This window comes from Caloenas nicobarica, chromosome 22 (assembly GCF_036013445.1).
Source record: "Caloenas nicobarica isolate bCalNic1 chromosome 22, bCalNic1.hap1, whole genome shotgun sequence".
Classification (NCBI taxonomy): Eukaryota; Metazoa; Chordata; class Aves; order Columbiformes; family Columbidae; genus Caloenas; species Caloenas nicobarica.
Genome location: NC_088266.1, coordinates 4,290,510 through 4,303,475, shown reverse-complemented (window position 1 = coordinate 4,303,475; position 12,966 = coordinate 4,290,510). Strand labels below are relative to the sequence as shown.

The window sequence follows — 12,966 nt, the reverse complement described above, 5'->3', positions numbered from 1 at the left end:
TTTTCATGCCTGGCACAGTCTGTGTTTTCTGGTTCTAAATCAAAACTGAAAAAAATAACGTTACTGAGAATTGTGTTTTGTTTCTTTAAACTTAAAGTAGTATTCTCTTCCCATCCTATGTCACTGGTGAACCTTCAATTTTGATCCTTCTTGTATTTTCCCTCCTGCTTTTCCCTTTTCAGTTGATCCAATGGGAGATGAATACTCTGGAAGTGGAGGCAAATGTGTGTATTGTGTGGTTCTCTTTTTAACCTGCTTTCTCTGGGTCAGCTTTTAACTGAGCTTTGCATGCCAGCATTTCTCACAGGGAAATCCCAGACAGAACGCTCGCTGTGGAATGCAAGGCTTAACCAGCGTTTCTTAGATTGAGTTGACTGTCAAGGAAAAAAAGTGCAGAGTTTAAAGTGCGACACATGTTCATTGCTTTCTTTCTGCCAGCATATAGAAGGGAAAGCGGTAATTCTTTAGTCTGTTTTCATGCCCGCCAACAGTTTAGATTTGAACTAGAAAATCTTTTTCTCAAATCTTTAAGTTCCTCAGTGGAAACAGCTTCTGCTCACCTAGCTTCCTGGCCTTTTAGTGTCTCTTTTCCACCTAGAAATATTTGTTTTAAGTGTGTCAATTAACTCAAGATGAAATGTTATCAGTCCCTCCTGGAGGCAGAGATTTATTTTGTGTAGTCTCTTTAAAAGAAAAAAAAAAGTTGGAATAATAAAGGACTCTCATTTGAGCTCAAATACTTGGTTGCAAATGATTAACTTAATAGGGTTTAAAGAGTCAGCAAATAGTATTTTATTTCTGTTCTAGTGTTTGCTTCTATGAAAGGGAAGTAAATGTAGTCCATTGCAAGAGAAACGCATTCTCTGTAAATTTTGGGTTGGTAGACTTTTTAAGCTCTTTCAGTCAGTCGTCTTCACTCTCCCTCAAACAATATAAACTGGAAGAGATCTGTCTGAAATTTCCTACAACTAAAGCTACTGGTGGTGTAAAGACTCATCCTGGCCTTGTCTTACATTCCGATGCTGCTTCCAGCGTGTGCGTATGTCAGCGTGTGAAAGCTGCAGCCTCCAGGAGCAGCGTGCATGATGTCCAGGGTTTTGGTTCTCTGTGGTCACAGCAGTCGCGAAAACTAATTGCAAGTGCCACTTCCTTTATCTTCAGGGGTGCATGTGTCTATTGGCCTCTGAGGCTTCATCCTCCCTGCTCTGCCATGCCTGCTTCCCTCGTCCCCATGGCGTTCCCTTCCCTTAACCTGCTTTTCTTCTGGCAAACTCCCACCCCTGCTTCCTGGATTTGCAGATGGTGGTTTTCAAACTGACTCAATGCAATCAACAGTGTCATGAGGCTGAAACTGCAGGTTGAATGTGGACTGAACTAGGGCATGAGGCTGACAATAGCAGAATTGTTCAGGATAAGAGTAGAGGAGATGTAGGAGGACATGGAAATTTATGCAATGTCTGGGTGAGCATCCATTTTTGGAAGCGCGAAGCCCTTGTTTATAAATTGCAAGATCTGACCTGATCGGTTTCTTTCCGCAAGATGCTTATTTTAAAGGATTTGGTTTTGAAATAGAATTCAATCAATCAAAATTATTAAAACTGAGCTATTTCTTAGCCTGCTATTTCCATGTTAGTTTTTTTTGTGTGTGTGCGTGTGATTATTCTGAGGATATGGTTTATAGAGATATCCGAGAAGCTAAGTAAGATTAAAATAATTTGCCTTCTGATACTCATTCTTAAATCATTCATGCACATTTTCCTTGTTTTCTGTCTTTTAAGGAGGCATATTTCAGGCGCCCAGGTGTTTGGGCTACAAAAGGTGCCTTATTAAATTGTGGGGGTTTTGAGGCCTTCCTCATCTAAACGAAGACCAAAAAGCTTTAAAGGAGCCTCTGTAATATGAGAGTCTTATCAGATATTTCACTGATCAGCTATCTTAGATACCCCCCTTACTTTTTTAGGTAAGGAGGGTCAAGAAGTAGCATAATTATATTATTGTGAATTCATGTTCTCCCCATCATGGACTGACAGGTGATTTACATACTCTCCCATTAGAATTTAAGGAGAGTTCTTTGTCCTTGTGGTCTGGGTAGTTCGGCAGCAGAACCACTGCTGCGATAAAAATTTACTTAACCATCCTTTTAATTAAAGGAGTCTGGAAGATAATATTTTGCTGAGTTTAAGTGGTTGGTGTCTGTTCAGACTTCAGCCTAAAATGTCAGTATTCTCATGAGGAACTGAATCTGCTCCTGGCCTGAGCTCCATGGTGCTCAGTCTAGTGTTGAGTTAGGAATTGGATGGTGTATTTTTTAGCACATATGTAATTTATTTTTTTCAAGCTTTTTTGATCAAAAGGGTTTATGATACAGTCCTTACCAGTAATCCTCAGGGTCTGAACTGAGTTATTGTTTTGGATACTTAATATTAAAAGACTGAACAGAACTGCCATCTAAAAATTACAAAACTTGTCTTGTCGCTGCTTAAATGCTTTCCTCTTACACTGGTATTTCCTTCCTTTTCCTCTTCCTTCCCTCTTCCTATTTTCCTTTTTCCCACCTTTCTGCCTTCCCTCTGTCTGTGTGTCTCTCTCCCAGATTTGAAAGATTTTCAGAACAATAAACATAGATACTTGCTAGCCTCCGAGAATCAACGTCCTGGCAATTTTTCCACAGCCTCCATGGGGTCCCTCACTGCATCTCCATCCTCCTGCTCTCTCAGTAGTCAGGTGGGCTTAACATCTGTGTCCAGTATACAGGAAAGAATCATGTCGACACCTGGAGGAGAAGAGGCGATTGAACGTTTGAAGGTAGGTATCGCTCTAGGTTAAGGAGGCTATTATTTTGGTCTTTTCCAAGGCTAAATAGGAGTGAACCTGGGAGAATTTTCCTTCACAAATATATCCAGTATGCTGCTGTTTCTGTAGGACGTTGTCTGAAACCCGCTTGCACCTTAAAAAGGGCGCTTAACTGCAGTGGGCCAGCAGCTGGGTTCATGGACCGCCTTCCCTGTTAAGATTATTTAGGTTTAATTGTAGCCCGGAGCTACAGCAAAATTATAAATGAAAATCTTGATTCATGTTTACAGGTCCTGTAGTGCAGTGGTAATTATGGAAAATTTGTTCCTAAGTGTAGACTTCAGGAGGCCTGGTCAGCACTAGCGTGGACAAAGTCTGACTAGGAAATGCACTCAGCTTTCAGAAAACCGAATTACTCCCAAGTTGAAAAAAGGAGGAAGAATAATCCTGCCACTGTTGTATTCGCCCAGCCCCCACAGATTAAAATGTGAAGCACACAGAATAGCATGCTTTATCCAGACAATAGCGGCCTTGTCCCAACTCTGCATCGAATTGAACCGCATCAAAAGTGCATTACAGTGAAGTATTTCTTAATTTTTATGAAAGTCCCCCCAGTCTCCATGGGTGGATGAGTGGGGAGAGCTGGCTGTGTTGGATCTGGGCTTCGTTCTCATGTCTTGTCCATGAGACACTGCCACGGGGATCGGAATGGGCTGGAATGCACACTGCTGATCCCTTTCCTATTAGAAACCCGCTGTTGCCATGGAAATAACGGTGTGGTCTCTGCACTTTCTTGGCATCCAGTTACTGAATGATGTCTGTAAATCAGATTTAAAGAAAAAAGGAAAAATAATGGAGGTGGTTCAAACTAGTCTGATTGTGGTTAAATATGAAGTTGTCTTTTCTTCTCAGCTTGCCTTCAAGGCTGTTTACCCTTTTAAAAATTAAGAAAGACAACTTAGAGTTTTGAAGTGCTGAGAGTACTTTTTGTAACCAAAATTAATTAGAGGTCTAGAACTGAGCACAAACTTTAATTGCTTTGTGTATTATATAAAGAACTTTGAGAATAATTGCCTAATAGCTTCTGGGATTTTCACACAGGAATCTGAGAAGATCATTGCAGAGCTGAATGAAACATGGGAAGAGAAGCTGAGGAAAACGGAAGCCATTAGGATGGAAAGGTCAGGAATCAGAAGTGCTGTAGATGCAGATGGTCTCTAGAAAATGGAGGAGTGTGGAAAATGGAGAATGTTACTCTGTTCAAAAGCACTGGACCAGCAGAATATTGCTTCTTCATAGTTCTGCTGACTCTTGTGTTATATCTAACAGCAGGGGCAATGTTGAGAGAAAGCTGTATTCCTTCCTGCATCTCCTACAGTTAAAGTGTTTACTGTTGGAATTTAGGTAATATCCCGAGATGCTACATTGACTTCTGCTGTGAAACAGGATGGAATCCTCGTCTCCTTCTTCCTTTCCACCATTCTCTTACATTCTAAAAATTCTGGTCCTGAAGTTAAGGAGAAAAGTTTGGGTTTTAGTACCAGAGCATTTAAAATTACAGAACAGCTCCAGCTTTCTAGCTGTGGTTTGAATGTGTCTTAGAGCAACAAGACAGATGCTTAATAATTGTCAGAAAGTGGGTGCTGTTCTACTGGCCTGTAACTTCTGGGAATAAGTTTAGAAACTTGCCCTATTGTGTTATGAGGTAGTGACAGTCCTGGCTGTACTGTCATGGATCAGGTTTAAAGTCTCACGTATTTCATTACATGGCTTTCATTAGACCTTATTTTGTTTCAGAAGTCTAAATATGGTCAATATCTCGCTTTTCTCTCTCAGGGAGGCGTTGTTAGCAGAAATGGGAGTTGCCATTCGGGAAGATGGAGGAACACTGGGAGTCTTCTCACCTAAAAAGGTAGAGAAAATTTGTAGCTATCACATTGTGTCTCCAAAAGCCTGATCAATGTGGGAGGAGAGGGTGGTGAGGGAGCTGCCACGGACACTAGGGCTTGTATTCATGTAGGATACAGAAGAACATAAGTGAGGTTTGAACTCTTAGTAGTAACTTCCTTTTACAATATCTTTTTGGAAATAGCTTTAGTGTTAGAATCCCTCAAAACACTCTACATCTAAGGATTATTTTGCCCATAGTAATGAAGTTGGACGCTGTTCCTCATGCAAGTGATGTAACACGGTACTTAATGCTTTTAGGGAGCTGTGGACATGCCTGCGGTTTGTAAAGACACTAATTCATTGAGTCGTCTTTACGTTTCTTTCTCTTATGTTATGGAACCTCGTCTCCTTTTAGATTTTCCCTCAGAGGCCCTCATCTCTTTTTGATGACTCTTTTGGTGCATTTTCAGCTGATCAGGTTTGTGTATAAATGCCACCTGGATTAAGTAGTTGCTTTGGTAATAGATAGTATTTGTTTACTCATATAGGATTTATTAGGAGAAGTAAGCTTCCTGAGCTAGTCCTGTTGCTTCTGTTCCTTGCTATCCTTGCACTCCGATTTCATTAGTTCTCCTTTTAGTAACTGTAGCTGCTCTTGTGAAAATTTAGAAGATGTAGATGGCAAAATTGAAGGGGTTTTTTATAAAGACTTTAAACGTCCGAGGTACCAGTATAGATCTAATCATATGCTACTAGGACAGCCCTGTGTTTTTACCAGCTGAGCTGTAAATTGAACTTTGTTAGGTGAATTTTGTCCGCTAATTAAAAGGTCTCCCATTGTGCAATCATTTCTGTATCTACCAGTTTCGCCTTTGATGGCAGGAAACTTCTTGAAATGGATTGTGGAAATTAAATTGGTTGTGCTGTTGTCAGAGATAGGAGGAGGGAAAATCCTTCAACTCATGCCTGAGTAGTGGAGAACGTTGAAGACATAACTGGCTGCATGAATAACAGATCTCAGAATGAGTGAACAGTCAGTTTTGCTAGCATCATATTTCACGTTGTTGAGCTTTATTTCTTACGAAGCGCTCTGCCTGTGAAAGGCCCCTGCAGACTTTGAGTGTCGTAAATGAACTCAGACGCTAAAACACGCATGTGTAGGGTACAGCTTTATTTTCGAAGTGTCCAAATGGTACAAGCTGTAGTGGTGTTACAGCAGTTGACCGTGTCTGAAATTTGGTGTCTGTCCAGTTTTCTCTTTATTTAAGACCTTTTATACAGCTTCAAATGTTGATGTGAATGCAGTGAGCAGCAGTGATGGCATGGGACATCTTTAGCTGTGGTTTTAGGTGGCCTCTGTATTTTTAGGGGTGAAAAGGTTGCCTTGTTTTTTCTCCCTTTATAGTTAAGTCTCCCATTGGGCCATTGACAGTCAGACTTCTTAATTCGAACACAAATTTCATTGTGAACATCCAGTAATTTTCGAGCTTCTGTGAACTGAGTGCTGTTAACATCTCTGTTAAGTAAACTTCTTGCAGCTTGAATGAGTTGATGGAAGCAATGTTCTCAAGGAGTCTGAGCCAAATTAATTTCCTTTTGCTAAATTTATTTTGGGGGTGACAAAGGGACAAGTAGCTTATCAATGGTTTTATTTTTCTTTTTATCATCATCTTTAATTCTGTTTAACCATTTTTGCCTTTTCTTTTATACTTGTGCTTACTGCTATCTCACTGGCTAGATTTTCACACCAAGGCCTTGTGACTTGTTTGCTGATTCCAATGGGGTTTTTTCACCAAAGAAGGTTGGTTTAGTAACCGTAGTGGATTTAAATTTAGAAGAACTTTAGATGAAGAGCTATTTAGTTGTTCGTATCAGAGACTGTTGGTAGTTTTAGATTTTCTTTTGGTGTCAACAGACTTTGCCAAGTGAGCACCTGACCTGAACTGCCCAAGAAAGCCAAAGGTGATACAGTTTCAAGATTTTACTGAAGAAACTTTTTCTGCTGTTGGACTTCCCGTATCAAAGTTTACAGAGACTTTACAAGGAATCTTTTTTTTCCAGCAGAAGCCTTTATTTCTTCAATTGATATTTCAGATAAATACGCAATCTGAGCTGTATTTCTGCTGTTACTTTATGATGCTCTTCAGTACTGCAAGAGACTATGCTTGGAAGATATGCATTATGGAATAACCTTAATACACATAGCAAAACTGCTGGATTAATGTACATCCTACACAGCTGTGGGAAGAAACCTGAGAGTAGGTCCTCAGTTCTTAATTAACTTTTCTTTTTGTTCTTTCAGACTCCTCATCTTGTAAACCTTAATGAAGATCCACTCATGTCTGAATGTCTGCTTTACTACATCAAAGATGGTATTACTAGGTGAGGATTGGTGCTAATATGCTCTGAAGTCTGCTGCTTTGCTTGCTTAAATCCCTATGCTGGAGACACCGTGGGTTTAAATAATAATTGTGCCATGAGCTATTCAACTTGCAGGTACAAATGAAGCCTGATATTGCTGTAGGTGGAAAAAAGTACAGAAATGCACTTTCCTTTAAGTTGATTTTGTGCTTTAAAAGTAATATGTGCAGTCACTCAGCTGTGTAAGAAGTTTGTTACAACACCTGAGCAGTAAAAGAAAGCATGATATGCCTTGTAAGATATATGAAAACAAAAGTAATAAAACTCACTGAAATTGTCTTGGAAATTTTGATAGGTGGAGGATTGAAAAGCATAGTAATTGATAAAAGCAACTGGAATGTGGATATGCTCACTTTATTATTTAAATAAACTGTTATCCATGCTTCTGCACAATTAATGTATTCTGCATTCACATATATGAGATTAAATTTAAATTGCTAGATTTGGAATTTAAACCAAGTTTTATCCCAAAACAAGTAGAGTATTGTCCTATGCAGGGTTGTAGGAAGTGTCTGATCTGTTCTTGAAACATCTTCTGTTGGACCCAGGGTTGGCCAAGCTGATGCTGAGCGAAGGCAAGACATTGTACTGAGCGGGGCTCATATCAAAGAAGAACACTGTGTCTTTCGAAGTGAGAGGAACAACAATGGTGAAGGTAAAAAAACCTACTTCTCCTACCAAAGTATTGCTGAATCTTTCTTCACTTGATAGTTGGCCAGGGAATACTGGTATGTGAAAACTTCTTTTACTTCAAGAAAATCATCGACTTTGACTCTGTTTTCTTGAGTCCTAGAGGAAGAAAATAACACTTAAGTGATAACAGCTTCAAATTGCAGGCTGCAGTCAGTGTAAGAGTTAAGCTCTGATCTTGGATAACTCTAAACATGAAAATTCAAAGAGAAAAAATAATAATTTCCAGCTGCAATATGGAGATGTCAGTAGTATTGATTTTTCTCATGGGGCTTTCTTGCTCTTTTTAACCAGCATGGTATCAAGGACTGATTCACTGGTATTTTTTTTTTAATGTTAGTAGAAAGATGGGCAGAAAATGAGAGGCCTCTAGGGTTTGCACGCTTCCGTTTGTATACAAAGCTCTCTAAAGTCTCATTCATAAATGTTTTCTTCATAGTTATTGTTACTTTGGAGCCTTGTGAACGATCAGAAACCTACGTTAATGGCAAGAGGGTTGTACAGCCTGTGCAGCTGCGCTCAGGTAAGAACTGTCAGAATGGATTTTTTTGGTAGACTCTCCATCTAAGAATTGTCTGTATGTGACGTTTGCATCATACGTAGGCCATGCTGGGTGCAGTTAGGACAGCAGTGTTACCTTTTTGATGTGTAATTTTAAACAGAAGTTGGTACCATTCTTCTCTTGGCAGCAGTTTTCTTTCTTTGCTGCACTAGCTGTAAGTGTACTTGAATATTCCCTGCCACATAGCATCCTGCTTGTCCTTCTGCTTACCCTGATATTATTCAAATACATTCCTGCCCAAGCCTCTTGCCCTTGGCAGTCTCAGGGAGACAGAGCAGACAGGCTGCCAACTGCTGATGGAAAATTCACGGTTTCCTGGCAGAGCTGGGATCTGACCCTCTGCAGGAATACAAGAGCTTCTCTTTGCTCTTATTCCATTTCCCACCCAGTTTCCTGCATTCCTTTAGAAATGCATGTGGGGAAGAATTAGAGAGGAAGGAGTGACGTCCCTAAATAATGAGTTTTAAGTCTTTCAAGCTTTGATGCTTTCTGTGTCCTTCCCCCATTTTTCCAGTGGTAAAAAAAAAAAAAAAAAAAAAAAAAACCCAACAACAACAACAAACCCAGCCAAAAGTATTTTCATGGAACTAAGTGTACTGACTTCAGCATAAGTCTGGATGATGAAATAACAACAGTTTTTGCTGTCCTGTGCCTGTGTAGACCTCATTTTGAATACCATTACTTTATAATTTACTAATTATTTTTTTAAAAAGTAGGTATTTTTTTCTTCTGCATCTAGATAATTCAGTTACTAGAACATAGACATGGTCTCCAACATCTTTAAAAGCCTGTATTTTAGTAATGTATCGATAAGGACAATTTTGGAGGTCTACTTACTAGAATGCTTTTCTTAAATTTTAGCTACATGAATATGTTCTCTGGAACAGCAGAGCTGTTTTACTGTCTTCCATCAAGCACGTGTCTCAGGCTTGGTGGACATCTGATATCTCTAGGATTTAGCTGAAAGACTGAACAATATTAGATGACATTAGTTGACATTAGTGTAAAAGAAACTGTAAAATCCTTCTGTAAATCCCACTTACTAGGACTGTAATAGAATCAATACATGTAAATCACATTTTAAAGAGCAGTAAGAACCATGCATTCCAGTGTTTGAAGGGTTGAAGGCTCTTGCAAGCTGAAGATTTGCTGAAGTGGCTTTGCCCATGTTTTGGCACTGTCACTGGAGCAGAGGAATGTCCTTTAATTTCTGATAAACTCTGCCGGGATATTAGACTAGACCCCTGAGGATGATGTTGTCCTCTCTGAGCACTGCTTCTGTACAAACCAGACATTCTTTTTTTCATGTCACCTAGATAACTTGAATGTATACAGAAATCTTTGTAGGGTGATCTTTTCTTATGCTGTTAGCCAACAGGATAAATGACATGAATCATTCAGTGATGGTTTTGGAATTCTTACCTGAAGGATTTAAATTCTGTTCCTGTTTTTAGGAAATCGTATCATCATGGGTAAAAATCATGTCTTCAGATTCAACCATCCAGAGCAAGCGCGTGCAGAAAGAGAGAAAACACCGTCAGCTGAGACTCCCTCTGAGCCAGTTGACTGGACTTTTGCTCAGAGAGAGCTTCTGGAGAAGCAGGGCATTGACATGAAGCAGGAGATGGAGAAAAGGTAACAAAATCACTCTTAATTTCTACCTGAAACAAAGAGGAGTCAGCTGTATGTTATTTGTGTGGTGTCCATGCAAAACTTAAAGCTGGGAAGCTTCACTTCTGTAGTGCTGTGATAGACAAGTAACAGATTTAAAGTGGAATGACTTTTGTCAGTCGTTCAGTGGCCTGTGCGTGTAGAGTAACACCAACGTGAAAATAATGACCTCTTTGGCCACTTGTGTTCTTTTTTTCATCTTCAGATTACAAGAAATGGAGATTTTGTACAAGAAGGAGAAGGAGGAAGCTGATCTCTTGTTGGAGCAGCAAAGGCTGGTATGTGTCCTTACTTAGATTAACTATACCTTTTGGCAAACAATAATTCCTGTCCTTGCTTATCTGAAAGTTTAGGAAACCTGCTTGGGTTGTCTGCACAATGCAGTTCTCCCTTTGCTTTCAAGTACTTTGTGTCTACAATGAATTATTATCAGTACGAGTGAGCTCCTTAATGTTAATTCAGAGATTGTAATTGACAATGAAGTGGCTTTAATCAGTTCTTGTTGGGACAGGCTGGATTTCTTGCAACTTAACCTGAAAGAAGGGCATTTCTATGCCCTGTGTTTTCTGAAGTTTCTTTTCAATAGTCTAAACAGCTACTTCTTGGGACGTTTGCCTCTATTTTTGTCTTGGATCACCAGATCATACTAATTTTGTGCTGCCAAAGAGATTCCTAGAAATCGATTCGCTAGGTTGATTTTTTTTTTTTTTTAATGATGTCTCAAAGTGTTGCTGCATTGTGCATGTTTTAACCCTTCTCCCTCCCCTGCATGGAGTTCCTTGTAAGGGTCTCAATGGTCCACATGCCAATGGTGGGGCTGCGACAGGGAGCAGAGGGCAAAGGGAGCGTTAACTCATTCAGAACAATGAGAATTCCACCATTCCACCTATTTCTTCAATAGGAAGTCTGATAAATTAAGTCTGTCTTCTCACAACAAATACCTCCAGAAGTGCATAACAAATAGAAATGCACACAGTCCTTCAAGCACCCTGTGAATTTCAAAAACAAGGCCAAGCCTGAGATGAAATTTAGATTTCCTTAAGAAACCTGAGTCTCCTGGTTCTCCTTTAACTACTTTGGGTTGTCGTCTTGCCCGAACACAAATGTAGTTGTGCCTGAATTTAAATAAAAGTTTTGAAATCATGATTCATTTGTTTGTACTATTAGTTTGAGACCACTGAAAACTGTGGGTTAAATGCACACTGGGTTTTAAACTCTAAAGCTCTTTCCCTTCTCCCAAAAGCAGAATGAAGCAAAGTGCTGTGGCTTCTATAGGTAGAAGCTACATTATTTTTTTTTAAAAATTATATTATACACTTAGAAGACTTCTGCGTCTCTAATTATTTCATTGCAAGGGACTGATTTCTTGGATGGAGAGGAGTGGTTGCAGATTTCGAACCAAAGCAAGACTGAGTTCGGAAAGGAAGTTAACGTGACTAATTTTTTCATCTCTGCAATTTTAGAGTTAAAAATTGTGTAGCTGGAAGTAGTATGGCAAAAATCAGTTCAATATGAAAAGAAACATAGTTTGAGTATCAAGCAAGTTTTGGCTGTGTGTCAAAGGAGATGCAAGTGATGGAATTCACTCCCTTAAATTTAGGCTGACAGGCATAAGCTAAACTATTGTATGAATTAAAGATGTGAGAATTGGCTGTCTGGGGAGCTGCTTCAAATAAGGCTGCATTTCTAAAAGTGTTGGGAAGGGAATTCGTTTCCCTGTATACTCAAGATTAAGGGAAGATTCTTTAGATAGTGGGTTTAACACCATGATAAAGTTGTTGATTTCTTTCAGCTTGTTTTGGTTTTGCTGGTTTCAGTTAGTGGACAAAGGTGTAAGACTATCCTGCGTTACCAATATAATTCCTGAAGGACACCTTTCCTAGTTTTAAGGGGTCATATTAAATGAGCTCATTGGTTTGTTAAGCAGTATCCTGCTTATCACAATGTCTAATAAGAACATTTCAGCGGACAGCAAAACTTTTTGACACATGCCATCACTTCTGTGTCGCTGTGTGCAGGGTCTGGGCAGGATTAATGCATTTGTACAACGGTAGTTGAATAGCGACTGGGAAATCGGGAAATGCATTTCAGCTTGTAAACTTTAAAAGCATTTACATTGCTGTGATATCTAGTGGCAGTATCAGGTTCTCTAATTTACTGCTATGTAAGATTGATATTGGAAGATAAATATTCTTGTTCTAAGTTGGAGTCCAGTCTTGGATATAAGAAGCTGGCTAATCCTGCTTACCAGATTGTTTTGGTTTTGTGCTGAGATTCCAACCGATTTGGGTATATGTTTGTTAGATGTGCTATGCAAAAAAGATGAATAGCTTATATCCCCCCAAATTTACAAATATATATATATATATATATTTGCCTTGATAGTATTACTAGGGAATAGAAATAATCGCTCTCTGTTTTACAAATTGAATGTGGAAATGTGTTCAATAGCGCTAAAATTATCCTTCTGGTTTTCTTGGCCATAATCCCTTTGCAGTGACCACTTGATATTAGCATGTGGGTATAAACCTCTATTAATTGGTCTGGTTAACCTCTGAGTGCATGTGGGGCAATGACCAGACAGTGTCTGTTAATCAACTTTTTATATGCAAGACACACGTTACCCATAAGTGGTAATAAGGTAACTTTGTAACCTATAAGAATAATCCTGTGGAATCTGTGACTTCATGTTTGAGTAGTTTGTGTTTTGCCAATCTGGACGTAACCGTGAGTGTGTAGATTGTACAGCGTCTTCCTCCAGGGCATCTTTGGTTTCCACTGCAATATGCAGTTTGTTAGATGCCGTTTCCTTAGGCCACAAATATTGTCGCCTATAAACTCACAAAGAGTTTGTTCTGTTTCCAAACCAGTGTTTTGCTTGTATTTTGGCCTAAACTAGGAGAAGTTGTTTCTCTAGTGCTATTCTTCAATATTTAAAA

The 12,966-nt window shown here is 39.3% G+C and overlaps 1 protein-coding gene across 6 annotated transcripts in view; it reads left to right on the top strand.

The window, feature by feature from the left end:
- The window catches only part of KIF1B (kinesin family member 1B), a 76,445-nt gene that overhangs the window by 24,364 nt on the left and 39,115 nt on the right, over nt 1-12,966 (top strand). For 3 of the 6 annotated variants that reach the window (XM_065650103.1, XM_065650105.1, XM_065650106.1), the window contains exons 13-20: nt 2,672-2,805; nt 3,895-3,974; nt 4,630-4,705; nt 6,986-7,065; nt 7,653-7,759; nt 8,234-8,317; nt 9,811-9,991; nt 10,233-10,305. In XM_065650103.1, coding sequence (XP_065506175.1) covers nt 2,672-2,805; nt 3,895-3,974; nt 4,630-4,705; nt 6,986-7,065; nt 7,653-7,759; nt 8,234-8,317; nt 9,811-9,991; nt 10,233-10,305 — 815 coding nt within the window. Of the gene's footprint in view, nt 1-182; nt 225-2,593; nt 2,806-3,894; nt 3,975-4,629; nt 4,706-6,985; nt 7,066-7,652; nt 7,760-8,233; nt 8,318-9,810; nt 9,992-10,232; nt 10,306-12,966 lie in introns of all 6 variants that reach the window. The other 3 variants (XM_065650101.1, XM_065650104.1, XM_065650102.1) reach the window with 2 other exon arrangements.